General features: G+C 37.9%; 1 protein-coding gene across 1 annotated transcript; it reads left to right on the top strand.

Moving 5' to 3' along the window:
• Nucleotides 1-6290: 6290 nt before the first annotated feature.
• Nucleotides 6291-9081, top strand: LOC132987528 (NAD(P)H dehydrogenase [quinone] 1-like). The gene is made up of 6 exons (XM_061054644.1): nucleotides 6291-6294; nucleotides 7783-8091; nucleotides 8191-8321; nucleotides 8403-8516; nucleotides 8591-8692; nucleotides 8779-9081. The coding sequence occupies exons 1-6, from the start codon at nucleotides 6291-6293 to the stop codon at nucleotides 9076-9078; spliced, it is 960 nt and encodes a 319-aa protein (XP_060910627.1). The 3' UTR covers nucleotides 9079-9081.
• The last annotated feature ends 13319 nt before the right edge of the window (nucleotides 9082-22400 follow it).

Below are 22400 nucleotides of genomic sequence, written 5' to 3'. Positions count from 1 at the left end.
TCTTTGTCAAGACTGTGTCAAGGCTTTGTGTGTTACAGCTGTTTAAAAAGTTGTTTTTTAATTTGTATTTGCATAAATCAGTGCAGCTTTCAGTCCAGGTTTTATTATTTATTTTACCTTCTGTCCCGTCTGTTTGCCAGTTTCTGTAACCTCCACGGTTTTTTTTTTACCAACAAACACACACTGTGAATGCAAAACAGCTGAAGTGATTGAATCCTATTTTGGGCCCGATGTTGCCCAGCCCCTCCCTCAGATCTCCCTTCTGTCTGGTTACCATCTGCTGTCACATATTGGTTCTGCTAATATGGAATGAGATGACATCCAATCGATCAGCATCGTCGCCATGGATACAGCGATGAGGCGGAAGATGGGAGTGGAGGAGGGGGAGAGGGGAAGACAACTTTCTAATTGATAGTTAGATGAGGATAAGGCACCTCTGACATGAATGTTACCCTAACCCATAAGGTTCCTGGTGGGCTCCACCAAGAATCTTCTTACTTAGAAAAGCCAATCATCTATTATACTGCTCAAGATACTTTGGTCAACTCTCAAATAAACAGCAGGTGAAATGATTATAAATTCAGTGGAAACATAATCTATTCTCGTTTGAATAATATGTTTTAATTTTTTACTTTTAAAAAAATATTTTTTAATATTTACAGTCTATGGTTTTAATTAGGCGTTAAATGTAGAGATTGCAGAATTTTAACTTATTTTTATTATTTACTTTTTTAAATTTATATCTATATATATATATATATTTTTTAATAGTCCTGCTTTATTTCTGTATTTAATTTAATTTAATTATAATTTTTGTTTGTCAGGTCTGTTTTTTTTTTTTTTTGTCTTACATTGATAGTGTTTCCCTTGTTGGGTTGTTGTTCTATATCGTTTATTGTCTGGTATTGCACTGTTGTAAAACATTTGAAAACAATAAAAATGCTGGTCATAAATGTAGAGATTGCAGAAATGTGTCTCTTTTTCTACAGGCAACCGTCTAACCAATTTGGAGATTAAAGTTTACACGTAAAAATGTAATAAATAACTAAAATATACCAGAATAGTCTAAAATGAGCAGCTTAGTGCGCGTGCCCCATGTACAGAGGCTGTGAGGCCCAGGTTCAAATCCAACCTGTGGCTCCTTTCCCACATGTCGTTCCCCACTCTCTCTCTCTCCCTCACCGTCCTATCTCTACAATAAAGGCATAAAAAGTGTTTATTGAAAACAAAACAAACCGTAACACTATCATGGTTTTATATGTTAGGGCAATGGTTCCCAAAGTGGAGAAAGAACGACAGAGAGTAACAGGAAGAGGAAGTAAATTGAACATAAGTGATAAAGTGAAGCTTAAGTAAAAAAGCAGGGTAGAGGGATGACACCGGGGAACGCCTGTCTGAAGTTTTTGTACGTTTAAAATTTGAGTTTTATCCTTGAAAACTTCAATTTGCTGCTCCTTCTAACTACTTAAACAGAGCTTCTGATGCGGTGAGACAGACATTACAGAGAACACCTGTTTGTGCCTCCTCAGGGGCCGAGATCATAATAACCGAGATAAAGACACAGATTTCACTTCTGTCGGAGAGTTTGCTCTGGAAACTGTTATCTCGCTGTGTGTCTGTGCTGTAACATTAAATAAATATGCACAAGGTTTCTCCTGTCATCCTCTTTGATAATGATGTGTCTCTGTGTCTGGCTGCTTGACGCCGTCACAGTTCACTGAACATCACTTCATCGTGTTGCCTTCAGGGGCTTTGGCTCAGGAAGATCTACAGGCACACATATAAATATATTATCTCAAAGAGAACAGAGCAGACGACGCGGGAGAAGACAAGATGAGTCTGAGAAGCAGAAGTCGAGCAGTTAGTTCATATATTTAAAATACAGTTATTTCATCTTATATAAGACTGAACGACAATGTCAGAGAAAAAAATAAAAAATAAAACCAGAAATATTCAAAGTGAGAAACAGCAATCAGATTATGACGTATCTTTGCAGATGCAAAATGTCAATTCTGCTTTGTTTACTTTCCCTTTTCTTGCATAAACATGGAATTATGTCACAATATTTTGCAACCCTCCATTGCCAGGAAACTTACATGTCCAGTCACAAACGCACAGCTGTATGCTAAAACAGATGATTGTACTCTTTTGGAATGAACTGAGGGCAATTTATTGCTCAGGAGTGTACTCTGATTAAAAAGACATGGTCACTCAGGTCCGGCCAAATCCAGCAAATGAAGATTTATGGAAGGAAATATGCAGCTCAAGCCCGGTTTTAGAACAACATGATTAGGGGTTCATCTGAGATTAAAGGGGGGTGCAGCTGCAGCGAGGTGGTGGAGTAGGTGTTATGGGTTACGGCGTCCTGCATGTGGACAGACAGGTCACATGCACCTATCATGACCATCAGATCATGGATGTTATAAACACGATCTGAGTTACTGTTATCCACTAAAAGCCTTCATTACTTATTGTAAAAAAAATGTTTTGCATCCATTCAATTAAGGGTGCAGAAGTTTAAAAAGAAGGTGCAATGCAACCTTTTGCACCCTTGTCAAACTGGGCCTGCAGCTGAGCTGAGCTCTTTATAGGGAATAGAACTAATAATCCAGTCTGATCAGACGGTCTTAAATCACAGTAATAAGGATAGTAAGGTGTCATGTTAGAGCTAAATGAGGAACTAAAGGTAAGAAAAAGATACAATACAACATTCTTCTCTCCATGTTTTCATCAGAAACGAGAATACTTTGATAAAGACGAAAGATTGATCAACTTGTCTCAGTTTGTTCCTGAAATATTTCAATATCTTTGATGACTTTGAAATCTTGTTTTCTTTTGACTTGGTTGAATGTTAAAGTCAATCCTATAGAGCGCTGACTTCAGTGAGCATAATCCACATTAAGATCAGTACAAATGCCCTGATGTGATTTGGATGTTGGACTATAGGTGGAACATTTTTAGTGGTAAAGAACAGATGCAAAGAATTCATTAAAGTCTTTATATGTGATGTTTTGATCCAGCAGATGTCGCCCTTGAGCACCAGCATGAAACCAAAACAACTCGCGCTGCATTGTTGTGTTAGCATGCTAATGCTAGCGATCTTTATTCTGCTCGTATCTTCACACTGCATGTAAATTTACCTGAAATGAGCGTGATCTAGAAACACAGTTAAGCAGTGAGTACAGTATGTTATTCTTCTTTTCTCTAGTCCCTCAATTAAACAACTTTTATACACGAGGGGAGGAGTCAGCCGGCCGTCCGGGCGATGTAAACAAAGTGAAGATAGGACTCTGAAAACTCTGAAAACATCACAGACAGTGGGACTCGGGTGTTACACCCATTGTAGACAGTCATGACTCACAGAGTTATTTTCAGAGGATATACTTGATTTATATATTTAAGTGTGAACAATCACATATTAAGACTTTAACAAATAAGCAAATACAACAGAAGTCAGAAGGGTAAAAAAATTTAAGCACACAATCAAGACAAAGTTGATGAAAAGTATTTGATATATATTTGAATTTCAATAATTTAACACTCAAAATCTGACGTGACAGCAACATGAAATTAAACATAAAGCTCATACGTTGGAGATATCCGTGATGGAGTTACACTTAATCCAAGCTTGGCTGGCGTCTGATCACATTCACTCAACACAACAAATGATGTTTATAATTGACCACATGTGTCCACTTCTGTTTCATTAGAAAATCACAAGAACAGCTTCTGGTTTGAGAAAAGGAAGCCAAAGAAGCAGCTGTTTGATATAAAGCTGAGCTCTAATGTCTTCACCTTTCACAAACTTTTGTGATATCTTCAAGCTGCAAACTTTTAATGATTTCTTGACTGTGGAGCAGCTGCTACATTTCTAGTTTGTGAGACAGCGGGATTCCCTTGTTGCAGGCGATGCAACAAGTTAGTTAGGAACTGTGCGTACTGCTCTCCAGAAGACTTAAATAAATAACTATAAATCTGTGTCTTAGTTGAGATGTTTGTTTTAATCTAATCTCAGGTAAAAATGTGATTATTATGATAGTGAAACAGGGAGTGGAAGTTGGGAGTTGGAAGAAATATGTAAGATATTTTAGAGCCCTCTGCAAAGCTGCAACTTGAATCACTTTGAATTTATTGTCCTGCCTGGTGTCAGTGAAGTGACCGCGCCAAAACCATCATAATAAATCCTTCAGCGAGGTTTACTTATGGTCGCTCCAGTGATTGGATCAGTGACATTAATCTGTTAAAGGTGGCTGTTTTCTTGCTTTACAATCACGCTTCTTCTGCCAGAACAAAACCAGAGTTTAATGACTCCCCATCTGGATGGATATCACTCACATTAGACCTATCACCTCCTCAGGCTTTGGCAGATATTCACAGACTGTAAACCATCTAATCAATGTGTGCATTAGAGGTGAAACCACACATTGTCGACATCTAGTGGTAAAACGGGGATATATATCTATATCTATATAGATATAGATATATATATATATGGCTGTTTGTGGCTATTTGTCATGTAAAAAAAAACGTGTCACCTTGAAGATCATAGTTCAATTATTGGAACACTTTTACTGCTTATGAGTAGTAATGTTCAACAATCATTGCTGAGCTCACTTTGTGCATCCATCTTTAGGGATTTTTTAGTCTCTGAGTTGTTAGCTGAAATAACACTACAGACTTCCATTCAAAGTTTCATTCCATATTTTCAAAGTTTCATTCCATATATTTAAAGTTTCATTCCATATATTCAAAGTTTCATTCAATGTATTAATTTCCTGAACGGCTTGCCATATATATATATATATATATATATATATATATATATATATATATATACATATATATATATATATGTTTTTTTAAAGGTAGAATACAGACGCTAAAAAGACATCACCCCTATGTTGACCTCTTGTCATTCACAGTCTGCCTTGCATCCAACATATCAGCTGTCTTTCTTTCTTTCTTTCTTTCTTTTTTCTTTATTAGGATCCCCATTAGCACTCACATACACAACAGCTGCCACACTGTCATACACACTCCACTGCAGTAGTTTGTTTGTGCTGAAGATGAAGAGGCCAAAGTTTCACCAGATCCACAGAGACACCCGTTTCCAAAGAAATTAGAACTGTAGACGACCAGATAAAAAAAAACTTTGCTAAAGGTTATTTTTAAGAAACTTTTCTTCAGCTATTTATATTTATTTTCAAGAACACAAGTCCACACGTTTTTAAGTGTTGTCCTTACTGGACACACTGTAGACTCTCAATAAAGCACACCAGTCCCCTCAAACATAGGTTAAATGAACAGTCATCCCATGGATTAAAAAGTGTTTTCTAGTTAAATTCAGTGATATAAAAAAATTAAAAGTAAAAAAATAAAGTCTACACTTTCATTTATTTTTTATGTGAGCATCTGAACACTATAGCAACTTATTTAAAAGTGAACTCAGCAGAAGAATTTAAAAGGAAAATCCCTGCACTTTCCTGTTTTGACCACATGATGGCACTGTAGGCTACATTTCACACAGTGATTCAGCATTAATCTAACAGAAAAGCACAGCCTTGCATCTCTGCATATGCACCGTTTTAATGCTCCTATAAGAACTCTTTCATTACATTGTGGTTTTGTGTGAATCAGCTCCTACAGGTGGGCTGCACATGTCGCCTTTATAGGAAATGTAAACAGTGCTGAGAGCCTGCAGCTGCACACATGTGTAACAGGCAGTATGAAATGCACTTAAAGAGTAGTACATCACACAGTGTGGGATCAAATCAGTGTGGGATCATGTAGCTCAATACATCACAAATCATGAAAACATAGCTCCCAGCCAAACACATGATCCCTTCCCGTCACAACAGAGGGAACACAGCCACGGGCTCAGTATGATGAGCGACGTAATGATGTAAAAAAAAAAAACCAGAGAGGACACAGAGATGAAAAGACGAGGCCTCATAAATATAAGAGGGCCTCATCATTTTAAATGTGAAGATCACAAGCTGTGGTTTTACAAATAATGCTCCTACTGGTTCTTACAACTCATATTTAATAAGAGAGAAAAAGGAGAGACAATGGGATGACAAAGGGTCTCCATATGTCTCTCTCATGTGGCGTATTAGTATGCATGAAATTAGGATTTCCTCCTTAAATCCCCCCCCCCTCCTCCTCCTTAGTGGATGCACAGACGTGACATTGGACGGATTTTAAGTCCCAGATGTGTGCCAGCACACGTCTGGGACGCCTTTGATGTCCACTGCTGAGTCTTCACTTTTTTCTTTTTTTTACAGGGCAGTATGCGTGAGTGGGCTACGACCGCAAGCGATGGTTTCTTCAGAGGAAAGTAATGTAAAGGAAAACAGAGCTGGAGAGCAGTAACTGTAGAGTGAGAGGATCGGACCACATGTGCTTCATGTGGTCTGAAGACAGTTAGAGGAGCGAAGTATAACGTTTGAACATCTTGTACGCAGAGACAAACACGGTTACAGTGCAGACCTAAAGACCTCTTTCTGGTTAGTCCAGGATGGGGAAACAACATTCAGCCTTAATGCATGCTTCCCCTTTTTTCTGACCTGTTAAACTACCTGCTCTTATTGAAAATAGTTTTAAGAACTTTCTTTTTTGGTGTTTTTGTGGCTTTAATGGAGAGAGAGGACAGTGGATAAAGTTTGATTTAAGGGAGAGAATAAAATACTGTATTTTCTCACTAAAAATGTATACAGGTAAAACAATCGCTCTTTAAATGTATATTGACAACATCATGTCACAAGGGGGTTTACACCAGACCAACCCTTTGAAATATTTGTGAATATTTTGCATGTGGTCTTATGTTATCTATGGCACCAATAAGGGGCTTGTCAGTCCATAGTCTATTTCTGACAACATGAAAATATTTTAGGACAACATGGAGGCATGAATTGTATTCTTCATGTTTTTTATTTTATTTATTATTTTTTTTAATAAATTATTATTGATTTATATGTATGTATTTAGGTTTGTGTGGATATATGTATGTAGGAAACTGGGAACATGTGTGGGGTGTGTGTGTGTGTGTGTGTGTGTGGGGGGGGGGTGGGAACTTGCAGGCAGGCTTGGGAACATTTAGCTTCTGAATAATTTATGTTTAGAGTTTTTCCTTGTATTTTTTTTCCCATTGTCTGTTTCTGTTTTAAATTAAAAAAACCCTTCAATAAAAATAACTTGTAAAAAAAAAAAAAAAAAAAAGGAAATAAGGGAGAGAGAGAGGAATGACATGTGGGAAAGGAGCCACAGGCAGGACTTGAACCTGGGTTGCCTGCTTGGAGGACTATAGCCTCCATACATGGGGTGCATGCACTAACCACTGCACCACCAGCGCCCCTTGAGAACTTTAAGTACGGTTTAAACACAAGAAAAATCACAAATAAACTAAATCTTGAGGCAGAAGATCTGCAGGATCTGCTTGAACATATTCAATATAAATCTGCATCTTTGTGTATTTTGGTATACTTAGCATCTTCTATGCTTTTTTGTGGTTTATAAGTTCCACTTCTGGGTTGAAAACCAGTGAAGTTTGAGTGACAGATATGTGGATCTGTTGCTGAGAGTCCTGAGAAGATCCTCTATTGTGACCTGATTGGGTGATGACATTGATTGCTGATTGACAGCAGCTGTGACAGAGAGCAAGCCCCGCCCTCCCAGGTGTATAAAAACAGCAGTGTCAGTTTGTCATGAGGTAGGATTTCCATCTATAGGCAAGATTATAGTAGCACTCATCAGCCTCAGTTGACATCTTTTCTCCAGAATGAGTGAGTTTTTCTTTTCCCTCTGTTCTTGTATTTTCAGCGATTCTGAATGTGTGTGTTACAAATGCCTGCTTAGTGCTCCAACTTTTTAAAAAATGTTCCTCTGACCTTTTGCTAATTCAAACCTTTTCTGTCTTGGGTTTAGCAGGCAAGAAAGTTCTCATCGTGTATGCCCACCAGAGCTCCGGCTCCTTCAATGCTGCGGCCAAAGACGCTGCTGTGGAAATATTAACTGCTCAGGGCTTCACAGTGGAAGTGTCTGACCTGTATGCTTTGAAGTTTAAAGCCATTGCCACTGCCCAGGACATCATTGGTATTAAACCTTTTTTTTATTTTTTTCTCTCTCATGCTCTAAAGTTCAACTTGATTGTTCTTTTGGAGTGACCGGAAATAAATTGTATTGTCTCTGCAGGAGAAGTTAAGAATGCAGATCACTTCCGCTATGCAGAGGAGACCAAACTGGCCTGGGAGGGTGGGAAACTGTCTGATGACATCACTGAGGAGCAACGCAAACTCTCTCAGGCGGACCTCGTCATCTTTCAGGTGTATAGAGCTGACTGCCAGTAATGCATTTTAAGTGAAGCCCTTTGGCACTATAGTAACTTTCAATAATGTTTTTTGCAGTTTCCCATGTACTGGTTCACTGTTCCTGCCATCATGAAGGGCTGGATGGACCGGGTGCTCACACTGGGCTATGCTTACTCACAAGAGAAGCGATACAGTGAGGGAATCTTCAAGGTAAGGCTTCAAATAAATGAGTTTTTCAGTACATGTTGTGGGATTTAAAAAATATTTGCTTGCTCTCTGTGCAGGACAAGAAAGCCATGCTGTCCTTCACCACAGGGTCTCATGAGTCGATGTTCAGTGCAAACGGCATCAACGGAGACATTAATGTGACACTGTGGCCTCTGCAGGTATTGCTTAAAGAAACTAAGCTGAGCATTGAGACAGATGTTACCACACAGTGATTTTAAATCAATTCTCTCGTTTCTCTCTGCAGAATGGCATCCTGCACTACTGTGGCTTTCAGGTTCTGGCCCCTCAGATCTTCTGGGCTCCGTCCCACATTCCCATTGAGGCACGCGGCACCATGCTGGAGGGCTGGCGCAAACGGCTGCAGGGCCTCAAGGCAGAAGAGCCGCTCTCCTTCACGCCTATGGACTACTTCGACAGGGAGAAGGGCTTCCAGCTGAAACCTGAGGTCTCTGAGAAACATGCTGCCAAGGAGGTTGGACTGACGGTGGGGACCCACCTGGGCGAACCAATACCAACGAACAACCAGTTGAAGGCTGGAGTCTGACGATTGGGCATTGTTGTGTTGCTGGTGAATAAAACTGAGTATTCTAACTTTGAAGTGTTTGGACTGACTTGTCTTGGTAACTCAAACATGAAGGACTGGGTCTAGAGAGGTTGGACAATTAAATTTTTGGGCCTCATGCTCAACTGATGTTTAAAGTAACAGTTTCTGTAGGGCGGTCAATCCCAGACTCAATATGGCTTGAACTTAAATTTGAGTGCTCATTAAAACATTTGGTCACTTCCAAAGTCAAATTTTAAAGGGAAACCATTTAATCAGAAGTGTAGTGGGGGCGCTTTAATGCACATTAGCTTTGGCTGCTCACCTGCAGTGCCACCAACGCCCACAAGAGTGCTGCAGCTTAGCCTTACTTTTTTCTGGGAATGAAAATAGAGAAATTTATTGGATGCAATAATTCACTCCTGGGTAGTTAAGGACTCTTTTAGTTATAAAACAGACGCATGTAAATGTTTCTCTAGCAAACTCAAAATATATATATATATTTTTAGGCTCTCTGGTTTCCACTGTCATGACTTAACATTTATGTAACTAAACAAAATGTAACTTTGCCTCTTCAAAAAAACATATTTGTCCTCTTGATCTTCTGTTGTGCTGTTTCAGTTTTTTTTTTTTTTTTTTTTTTCCTCTGACCATGGAAGTTTCATGAATCTGACCTTTTGCAAATTCCTGTCCATCCTTTTTCAACAAATGACTCAAATGTTGCATTCTGTGGACACTGAAGGCCTTTCTGGTCCATAAAAGTCTGTGCCTTCCTCGCTCTCCTAAAGAACATAATGTTCTATTGATTCCATCTCATGAGTAGTATCCTCGTTCTGACCCCTCTGATCTGCCCCCCCCCCCCCTGGGAGAAACGCCCTTCACTCTGCCTGCTTTGAAGAGTGTCCAGCTGAAGCTGAGTTCATTAGAAACATGCTAAACAAGGAGTTAGCTCTGACAGTGGGAGCCCACCTGGGGAAACTGCTCCTTAAGAGCCGGATCAAAGCGGGAGGGTAGTGATGAACAAACTCTGAAAGCTGCGCAGTTCACCCGATGCTTAATCTCTTGTTGTTTCTCCCTTTAGAAGTTTTGAATTGAATGCTTGGGTGAGCTAAGTTGAGTACACTGTTTAGGCCTGCGTGCTTTCTGGCTAAAGCTAAAGTGCTCTGTACCTTGTAAACAGTCTGTTTGGGCTGCACGGGGAAAACATAAGTGGCCGAGCACTTTTCCCAGAGAAGCCGCTTTTGTTTGGGTATGGAGGAAATGAGATTGGGGGGAGGGGAGTTGAGGGTGGGGTGGGGTGGGGTGGGGTGGGGTGGGGGGCAGACTTAAAGGAAATGGCCTTGCACTCTTAAGTCCAGACCACAGCCTGTGTGTGACATGTAGGAACTGGATCGGTGTGCATATTTCACAGCTGAGGTTTCACAAGGTCACACTGTGTTTGTTTGTGTCGAGCCAGGTCCAGTTTCATGATCACCTGTCTCTGAAGCCAGAACGTGTTCGGATCATTTCCTCCTATTGCTCTCAAAACAACAGAAGAAAATTCAGTGATCTTGACTTTTTCCACGACCCAAAATAATAGTTTTAACATGTGTTCAATATTGTGCTAAGGCTTCGAGGCCTCTCGGCTAATCACTCTCTCTCACCACATGTGAGGAGCCAGAGATAACAGTGTGCTTAAATCATGTCTTCAGGTTTTGAAATGTGAGGATCATTATGAACCAATCTGCTTCATCATCCTTATATTAAAGTATGCAGCGTCACTAGACGTAAACAGTCACACACACAGATCCTTCTATTGTCAGTGAAAAGATTTTGGATTAGCTTTTTGCATTATTGTCCCAGACAAAAAACAAAAAAAACATAGTTGTTGGAGTCAGAATGTCTTGGGAGTCATTTCATGTTTATGTATGTAAGGGTTATACCACAGTCTGTGATCTCGTGTCCATCCTGCTCTGCCATTGTCAGTCCCAGTTCTCCCACCATGGCTGCAGGGGAAGGCCATTTTTGGCCGGTTCAATGGGAGGAAGTGGGCACCGTCTTGTGTCGGGCATTGGGACAGAGGCACTCTGCTTTACTGACGCACAAAATCACACAATCATTATGAAGCAGTTTGATGCTTAAAATGAATTTGTAGAAGAAATCAATACAAAAAGACAAAATCCTTAAAGCCAATAGAGAGTCAGTATGCGATTGCATCTTAATCATTTTGTATTGTTTAACTTTGCCATGGACATACTCGGATATTCACTGAAATAATATAGCAGTTAAATTCACAATCCTATTTGTAAGAAAAGTCACACAGCAGCCCTTTGCCTGTTTGCACTCAGTGTGAGGTAAACTTATTGTCACTGTTGTCAGGCAGATGTCAATCGAAATGCAACGAGCAACGCAGACAGACTCAAACTTCTAACTGATTAAAGTCTTTCTATGTGATTTTTCACACTTAAATATATAAATCAAATATCTCCTCTGAAAATAACTCTGTGAGTCATGACTGTCTACAATGGGTGTAACACCCGAGTCCCACTGTCTGTGATGTTTTCAGAGTTTTCAGAGTCCTATCTTCACTTTGTTTACATCGCCCGGACGGCCGGCTGACTCCTCCCCTCGTGTATAAAAGTTGTTTAATTGAGGGACTAGAGAAAAGAAGAATAACATACTGTACTCACTGCTTAACTGTGTTTCTAGATCACGCTCATTTCAGGTAAATTTACATGCAGTGTGAAGATACGAGCATAATAAGGATCGCTAGCATTAGCATGCTAACACAACAATGCAGCGCGAGTTGTTTTGGTTTCATGCTGGTGCTCAAGGGCGCCATCTGCTGGATCAAAACATCACATATAAAGCCTTTAAAGAGTTGTTTTATTTAATTAGGATTTCTCATAAAAATGATTTATTTTCAGTAAGACTTTTTGGACACTCAGTCTCAACTTTGATGGAGTTTCCACATCAGGCTTTAAAAGTGAGGTGAGATCTGAGTGATCGTTTTAGAATTTAGTCCCGTGCCCAATGTGATTGATTGTTCTCCGTTGACTTTTAGCTGTTTTGAGTAGGCCCCTAAATGGGTCCCTGTGTTTGCGCCAGATGTCATAGGGTTAACAGCAGGCCACCCATTAAACATTATGACCCCAAGTAGAGAGGGAAAGAGAGAGAGAGAAGGAAGGGTGGAGTGCTGGAGACAAAGAAGTTCACTGAGAAATAAAGCTAATTATTTATATCAAACATCCTCTAGCTCTTTCAGGGAAATCAAATCTATTGTATGTCGACAATAAACCACAGCTTTTTAAAAATGTGACCTGTGTGTGTGTGTGTGAGTGTGTGTGTGTGTGTGTGAGTGTGAGTGTGTGTGTGTGAGTGTGTGTGTGTGTGTGTGTGTGAGTGTGAGTGTGAGTGTGTGTGTGTGTGTGTGTGTGTGTGAGTGTGAGTGTGAGTGTGTGTGTGTGTGTGTGTGTCTGTGTGTGTGTGTGTGTGTGTTAAGGGTACTCACTTCTATTAAGAGTGGCAGCAGGAAAGGTTTGTAATGAAGAAATACACTTTTATGCTCTAACTGAAGTTCTACCTGCCCCCCTTTACCTTCACATGACAAAGTGTTCATTGTACTCTGTGATGAAGAGAAGTAAAGAATCCACTCTGACATCTGAGCACAATCACCCCACAAACTACCCCGATCACAGCAGCCTCTTAAATCAAGTTTGTCAAGTCTTTACGCTCCGTGTTTCCGAGAATTTTAAAAGATTTATAGTCAAAATATTTCTCAATCCTACAACATTGTGGAAATATTTCTACTTAAAGTCTTTCTATGTGATTTTTCACACTTAAATGTAGAAATCAAGTATCTCCTCTGAAAATAACTCTGTGAGTCATGACTGTCTACAATGGGTGTAACACCCGAGTCCCACTGTCTGTGATGTTTTCAGAGTTTTCAGAGTCCTATCTTCACTTTGTTTACATCGCCAGGACGGCCGCCTGACTCCTCCCCTCGTGTATAAAAGTTGTTTAATTGAGGGACTAGAGAAAAGAAGAATAACATACTGTACTCACTGCTTAACTGTGTTTCTAGATCACGCTCATTTCAGGTAAATTTACATGCAGTGTGAAGATACGAGCATAATAAAGATCGCTAGCATTAGCATGCTAACACAACAATGCAGCGTGAGTTGTTTTGGTTTCATGCTGGTGCTCAAGGGCGACATCTGCTGGATCAAAAAATTGCATATAAAGACTTTAAGGGAATTACTTATTGGCAGACGGATCGCATATCTGGTAGTTTACTAGAATATTCCCGCTTGATCCACCTGTGGGAGATAAAGGATTCTTCTGCAATTTATTTTCTCAAAAAACTCAGGGGTACACAACATGTGTCTGAAAATGTGTATGCATCAAAGTAAAAAAATCTCCCAGGCCTCTATTACAGCCTGAACAGCTGCTAAGAAAAGATGATTCAAAAAAATAACAGCTGTGGAGGAACCGGACCACAAATAGAGCCAAGGAGGTCTTTACGAGGTCCAAAAATGGAGAGGAAAAACATGGGAAAACAAATAATAACAATCACTGCCTCCTTCCTCTTTTCATGAACTTGTGCAGGATGTGTCTTTCATGCCTCACTCTTTTCATCCTCTTCTCCATCCTTCTTTTGTATTAGTGCTCTCCTCTCACCAGTGAGAAAATACACAGGAAACTTTTACCACAATGGGACTTTTCACACATCTTCTGCTCATTAGGGCTTTGGCTGTTCACTGGAGGCATATTCTCAAGGGATCAGAACCCAGTCATCCACATATAAGCAAACATTTCCACAAATCTTACTCCTGACATGCCCTTCACTCAGCTGATCTGACAGTGATAGGGCGCAGGCTCAGCCAGCACTCTGCAACTCTGAAACTCTTAACACGGAGGGCCTGCCATCGTGGGTTTGATGAATGATCGGACATCAGGCGATTGGCATCCGCTCAGGCTCTGATGTATGTAGTGCCTGGTACTGAGAGGCGGAAAAAGCTGTTTTGTATTTACTGGCTGAGGTCGAGTGAAGCTGGGAGGTTTCAGGGAGAAGCTTTTGGTGGGTTGAAGCGTCAGTGTCAGGGTTAAGACTGCAGTCAGCCATTAGGCTCCTATCTAAATCTTTTTTTTAATCTTTAAAGAGAAGCAGATTTTTACTATTTATCTGTCCAACACAACCGAAGCAGCAATGAAAGAAACAAACATAGTGAACGGAGTACATCCCGCCCTTCACTCCTGTTTGATCCTCCGTTTTCATATCTATCTCTGATTCAATCTTTCTTCGAGCTCTTGTGTCATGCATCCCTCGCTGTCACATAAATCAGCATTTAAACAACAAAAAGACTACAAAATGGTCTCATATGTTTTTTTTTAACTCGGAGGGATAGATCTAACGGAAGCTCAGGGTAAGGGATGAGACTGTGAAGACTGGAGAGTGCGAGTGTGCCCCTCACTTAGAGCTCTAGGCACATCAGGCTCAAATCCAGATGCTGCCTGGGTTGCCACATCCTGGCTGTTATCCCCCCGCAGTGGCGTGTTTCATGAATGAAAAACACCTGGGACAGAGCAAAAAATGGCTTGTGGTCATTTTCTGTCCGAGTTGCTTTTTGTGATTTTTGATCCACCATCGTGTGCCATGGGGTCATTTATAGAGGACAGGATATTTACATTGAATCACCATTGAGATCTTTTTTTTCCCATCTAAGTGAGTCAGGCTTCAATCTGCGAGCATGTTTATCTACAATATTTATTCCATCATCTCGCTCGAGTGCGGTGGAGTCGTGTTTATGCCCTATAAAGCCCACAGTGTTTGCTTTTCCCTCCATGCTGCTCACGCTCGTTTAAAGCTTGACATTTTCTTGTTTGCAATTGTAAACGCACTTTGTCTACATAAAATCCCGACTGTTTAACATTGATGCAACTTAAAAAGCTTCAAACTTGATGCTATAGTGGCACTACGTCAACACTTGGGCTTGGAAGGCAACACCACCTTAAAGTAATGCAGCCCGATGGAGCTGTTGCTGCAGGCTTCTTCCAAAACACACCGACGCATTCCAGCAACCCTGATGGACCATTTTTCATTTAGTGTGACAGGACAATAGGGGGTGAAAGTTAGCCACCTTATCTGTGAACTCTGATGTCAGCAGCGAGGGAAGGCAGCGTGTTGGAAGCATACATTGTGGGGATTGTTGGGATAGGATTACTAGATTAGAGCTTCAGCTCTCTGGGAACACGGTGAGACGGACACCTTCTCATGCAGCCTGTGGAAAGATTCTGTCATTCTCTAAATCCTTACTGGACACTCTGTCCCCCGGAGCAAGACTTCACTTCAACTTTTACGCATCTTCTGCATGACCTCAGTGACCTGACTCGTATTAATGAACTTGGTGTGTGTATATATGTGTGTATATGTGTGGTGAAAGGTTGGGGGTGAATTGAAACCTGTAAGGCTTGGGGGGGGGGGGGGGGGGGACAGAACTTGCATTTTTTTGAGTTACTGCTGCGTGCAGAGATGATAGACAAAGTCAATGGACTGTATGAGCCAGAGCCGGTCATGACCAACAGCTGAGCATGAAGGCACTGACAGATCCAGCGAGGTCAGAGCAAAAAAAAAGAGTATAAAGAGAACGAGCTCTACAAAGGAAGGAAGCAGCTGAAACACAATGTAAGAAACTTTATGATGCTGTGGCAAATATATCTCGAACCAGATTAACATTTTATGGTTCGAGGGATGTCTGTCTGTTGGTCAATTTTTATCTCTGGTCTTAACTAAAATATCTGAACTACTATGGATTCCAATTAAACAACCATTCAGAGGATGAATCCTACTGACATTGGTGGTCTTCTGGCTTTACTATAACGATTCTAGAGTCTAGAATAAAATGTGTGTGTGTTTTTTTAGTCTTTGGTCCCCTCAAAGCAGCGTTCATCACCATTATGTTACGTTATATATGTTACGTTATATGTGTTATGTTATATATGTTATGTTATATATGTTACGTCATATGTGTTACGTTATATATGTTATGTTATATATGTTACGTTATATATGTTATGTTATATATGTTACGTTATATATGTTATGTTATATATGTTATGTTATATGTGTTATGTTATATGTGTTACGTTATATGTGTTATGTTATATATGTTATGTTATATATGTTACGTTATATATGTTATGTTATATATGTTATGTTATATATGTTATGTTATATGTGTTATGTTATATGTGTTATGTTATATGTGTTATGTTATATGTGTTATGTTATATATGTTATGTTATATATGTTATGTTATATGTGTTATGTTATATGTGTTATGTTATATATGTTATGTTATATATGTTATGTTATATATGTTATGTTATATGTGTTATGTTATATGTGTTATGTTATATGTGTTATGTTATATATGTTATGTTATATATGTTATGTTATATGTGTTATGTTATATGTGTTATGTTATATGTGTTACGTTATATATGTTACGTTATATATGTTATGTTATATGTGTTATGTTATATATGTTATGTTATATGTGTTATGTTATATGTGTTATGTTATATGTGTTATGTTATATGTGTTATGTTATATATGTTATGTTATATATGTTATGTTATATATGTTACGTTATATGTGTTACGTTATATGTGTTATGTTATATATGTTATGTTATATATGTTATGTTATATATGTTACGTTATATGTGTTACGTTATATGTGTTACGTTATATATGTTACGTTATATATGTTATGTTATATATGTTATGTTATATGTTATGTTATATGTGTTATGTTATATGTGTTATGTTATATGTGTTATGTTATATATGTTATGTTATATATGTTATGTTATATATGTTATGTTATATATGTTATGTTATATGTGTTATGTTATATATGTTATGTTATATATGTTATGTTATATGTGTTATGTTATATATGTTATGTTATATGTGTTATGTTATATATGTTATGTTATATATGTTATGTTATATGTGTTATGTTATATATGTTATGTTATATATGTTATGTTATATATGTTACGTTATATATGTTATGTTATATATGTTATGTTATATATGTTATATGTGTTATGTTATATGTGTTACGTTATATGTGTTACGTTATATATGTTATGTTATATATGTTATGTTATATGTTATGTTATATGTGTTATGTTATATGTGTTATGTTATATGTGTTATGTTATATATGTTATGTTATATATGTTATGTTATATGTGTTATGTTATATATGTTATGTTATATATGTTATGTTATATATGTTATGTTATATATGTTATGTTATATGTGTTATGTTATATATGTTATGTTATATATGTTATGTTATATATGTTATGTTATATATGTTACGTTATATATGTTATGTTATATATGTTATGTTATATGTGTTATGTTATATGTGTTATGTTATATGTGTTATGTTATATGTGTTATGTTATATATGTTATGTTATATATGTTATGTTATATGTGTTATGTTATATATGTTATGTTATATGTGTTATGTTATATGTGTTATGTTATATATGTTATGTTATATGTGTTATGTTATATGTGTTATGTTATATGTGTTATGTTATATGTGTTATGTTATATGTGTTATGTTATATGTGTTATGTTATATATGTTATGTTATATGTGTTATGTTATATGTGTTACGTTATATGTGTTACGTTATATGTGTTATGTTATATGTGTTATGTTATATATGTTATGTTATATATGTTATGTTATATGTGTTATGTTATATATGTTATGTTATATATGTTATGTTATATATGTTATGTTATATGTGTTATGTTATATGTGTTATGTTATATGTGTTATGTTATATGTGTTATGTTATATATGTTATGTTATATATGTTATGTTATATGTGTTATGTTATATATGTTATGTTATATATGTTATGTTATATGTGTTACGTTATATGTGTTATGTTATATGTGTTATGTTATATGTGTTATGTTATATATGTTATGTTATATATGTTATGTTATATGTGTTATGTTATATATGTTATGTTATATATGTTATGTTATATATGTTATGTTATATATGTTATGTTATATGTGTTACGTTATATGTGTTATGTTATATGTGTTATGTTATATATGTTATGTTATATATGTTATGTTATATGTGTTATGTTATATATGTTATGTTATATATGTTATGTTATATATGTTATGTTATATATGTTATGTTATATATGTTACGTTGTTAAGACACACTTTAGGTTGTTCTGCTATGTTAACTAATGTTAAACATGAAAGAACAAGCGCCATCATTTAATGCAAGGAGAAGTTCTGTTATTCAAGTGTCTCCCCCTGCTGGTGAAGGCTAGACTAGCCGCATTTAGTCATTCATTTTTATATTTAATCGTCAACATCTACTTCACTTTTCTTCTTTTTACCCCCCTCTTACTTTTTCTTTTTTAACTCCCAGACGGATATTCCTCTTCTCTTTCCTTTAGTGACTTCCATTAACATAGTTGCAGTCAGATGGGGCCTCCTTAGGGAGGTTTCCTCCTGTCATTGCAAACTATGCGCATTTTGAGCCACTGCTGTGGTTCAAAGTCTGTCAGCTCTCAGGGGCCCCCTACTGACCTGGGGCCCCCAACCAGTTGCCTGCCTTGCCTGTTGACAAGCAGCACCTCCGTCTGTCATTGCATATCTTTACATCTACCGATAAGACAAAAAGTTTAAACTGAAATGATTTAGTTCTTAGTCCCTTGATGATGTATCCTTCTGAGTTTGAACACCCCGACTTGCACCAGCATGTTGATACTTTTAAAGGAGACACAAATCCTCTTCTTCAGTGTTTTTGAACATATATCTGTGTAACCTGAGAGTCTACTGACCCACAACATGTGAAATAAACCCATCCAGTCCTTTGTTTGTGGTCTGCATAAGTCTTACAACACAGAGAAAAATGCTCAGTTTCAAATGTGCTCTCCTTGTGATGTCACAGTGGGATTCTGGTTAAAAAAAATCCCCTCCCCTCCCCTGGTATCTCCACCCATAGACTCCATCCCCAGACTAGAACAAAACAGGTCGGCCATTTTTATTCTCTCTCCAGAGGAGTGATGTCTACGGGGAAAACTCAGGGGGAGGGGCTAATTTCATTTAAAGAGACACACACACCAAAACGGAGCGTTCTGAGAGAGCTGGTTTATACAGGGTCACAAACCTCCTCTGGTGCTTGATTCATGTTATATTTTACAAAGCACAGCACAGATGTTTCATTTAGACCACAGGGGGACTGTTTGAAAAGGTGGAGGAGGGGGGATAATATGTCCTCTTTAAACTATTTACTGAAATAACCTGACAACAATCGAATGAATTGATGTACAATTGGGCTCCCACATTTCTATCTCTTTATGCCTAACTAGACCAGTAGCTAATGGTACTTAAATAAAGTACCATTAGCCTTTGCTATATCCTGTGCTATCATGTACAGTAATCAGCAAATGTGAGGATGCTAACATTTTTAACCAACACACTGAACAAACAGTGTTCGTATTTCATGATGCTAGCTCAATCACACTGAGCTAGCATGCTAATGGAAGCATACGGCATGGGTAGGACAGTCAAGCACAGCTGTTAGCATAGCTTTAGCCTCTTAGCCTTTTTTTAATAACAGAGGATTAAAGGATACTTGCACGTGAAAAAGACACAAATAAAGCTAAAGTCACAGAGAGTTATCACCAAACTCAGCAGCTCCCTTTTCAGTGTATTTCAGCTGTATTTTTTTGGTTTCACAGAGTTTTCTGTTTTTGTTCACTGCTCTCATCAGCGTCACTCTGTGCCACAGCAGGCAGCTTGTCTAAGTAAAGAAAAAGCTCTAAAAAACTCACTGTTTGCTACCAGTCTTAACATGTGGTGGAGAGACGCAGTTAGCAAACAGCTAATGAACATACGGAGTATTTAACATTCAAGAGTGACATATTTCCCTCATGAGAACAGAGCAGCCTGAACAATGTAGATCTACAAGGAGAGTAAATTTACCTTTAACTCAGAGTAAAAGTTTTTTAAATATGAAGATGACATGTTGGTACAACTTGAGTCTGGGTTCCCAAAGTGGAAAGACTTTGGTTTTTGGTGGAATATTTTTTCCTCCATTCATGTTAACACAAAGCCTTTAGCTATTTTTCTCTTTTTCTTTTGCATGTTTGACATACGAGCAAGTTCTCAGGTTTCACAGACTTTCATAGGCCGGTGTGAGGGAACACTCTGTCAACGTGAGGAATGTCTTGATAGCTGCTGCATATCCCGACAGAGACGCAAACTTCTCTCGCCAAACGCACACCTGCACGAACACATCCCTGAGAGAGACACACAAAGAGATCTCCTCATCTCGAGCTGGAGCAGAACATCAGCAGTGACAAAACACTGGCTCGAAAAAAAAAAAAAACCCTCAGACAAAGTCCAAGAGAACAAAAAGCCTGCCAATGTTTTGTGCTTTAAAATGTTTAAAAGGCCCCGCTGCTCCCTCATGTTCACACACTCCTTCACAAGCTCCATCCGCTTGTCGGGAGCTTTCAGCCTCACTCACACACAGACCCTCATGCTCCTGAAAGATAGCTGTGAATGAATAAGTAATTAAGTGAAAGATGAGTGAGGTTAGAGGAGCAGGGGAAGAGGAGGAATGTGAGGGAGGAGGGAGGGAGGTCGACAGTTGATGGTAAAGATGTGGCTGCAGAATGAGTTTGAGAGGGGACCCTCTGAATGGAGATTTGTGTGAAAATAGATTGTGTCTGTCAGACCCCCCACTGTGACTCAGAGCTCCACTACAATAGAAACTGCAGTCATTAGGAATAACTCTCTCTATCTTTCTCCTCCAACACCCTCCACCCTCCTCACTCCTTTGCGTCATCGGCACCCTGTTTCCCCTCTGAAAGTCACAAAACCCTTTTCCACGCCCTTATCTCTGGATCTTTATGTTTATCCAGTTTGTGTGAATGTGTTTGAGTTGAACTTGGACTTCTCTAAGATAAAGTAGAAATTGTTGAAAGAGGCTGAACTATGACGAAAAACACTCAAAACAAGAAAGGAAACAAAGTTGTGTTTGAAAAGTGGACAAATACAAATAAAACTAACATCCCGATAGAGCAAAATCTTTTTGTAAACATGCTTGCGACCATCCAATTTTTTTGATGACAAATGGAAGCTTTTGAAAAAAATAAATAAAAAGGAAGTAACAGTGGTAAATATGCAGTATTAAAATGTTAACTTGTAACAACAGAGTATATTTAGAATAATTGAGATTATTTTACATTAAAAACCACAAGATCAGAATCCACTTCCTTTTTGCTCTGTTTTTGGTCTCCACCTCCCTGTAAGGGAAATATCAATATTTAGGCTCCTTCTGTATACTGTTTTGTAAAGAGCCGTTTTATACAGTTTGTTTTTCAGGATTTATTTAAACTGGAAGCAGCTGTTTATATCATGAGAAAATACTGCATGGTAAAGTTATTGTAAATCCAAAACCAGCTGAAAGACCCTAAAACACAATAAGGTTAAAGCTGCCAGGCCAGGTGATAGTTCTCTGTGGTTTTGTCACTTTGAGCCATTTCAAATACATGTAATCCAATTAGCATCGCGGTTACAGGAGCTTTAAGATGATTAGACTTATAAAAGTTACAATTCAATTAAAATGTATGTTTTAGTTAAACTATCTCATATGTCTCAATTCCAATTTTTAACCTAACAAGTTTTTTTGTAAGTTAAGTTTTATAATTTTCTGGACATAATGTTGATTATTAACACGGGACAAGCAGGAGTTTTCTAATTTTGCATCCAGTGAAACATCTTCTAAAATATTTATTTATTCATTAATGTCACTCTTTGAGTACGCACAGGGCCAAAGAGGTAGCAGTTATGAGGTTCTTGTTTAAATGCTCATTAAACTTATTTGTTATACTCTAAATGTCATTACATTTAGCTAGCTCATTGCTAGAAAGAAACAAAAAGAAATCTATCTGCCCTTTCATTGGAACTTTAATTATACATTATGTAACTGAATTGTTGGTAAAAAGTATTTTATCAGATTTAGGGAAATCATTTAAATACATTTAATTTCTCTTTCTTGAATTTGTTTTTGCCGTTTCTTTTCTCCTAGTCCGCTGCACAGCTCCTACATCGCACCTTTTGTACATTTTGTGTTTTTTATATTTTACATTTTTAAATTCTATTTTATATATTGTAATATCTTATTCTGTATTATTTAAGTTGTTTCTAGTTCTGTTTTATTTCCTTGTTAATTGTTTAGCATCAATACACCAAGTCAAATTCCTTG

This window comes from Labrus mixtus, chromosome 13 (assembly GCF_963584025.1).
Source record: "Labrus mixtus chromosome 13, fLabMix1.1, whole genome shotgun sequence".
NCBI classification, from domain to species: domain Eukaryota; kingdom Metazoa; phylum Chordata; class Actinopteri; order Labriformes; family Labridae; genus Labrus; species Labrus mixtus.
The sequence above is the reverse complement of the archived record's forward strand: the minus strand, read 5'-3'. Positions and strand labels throughout refer to the sequence as shown.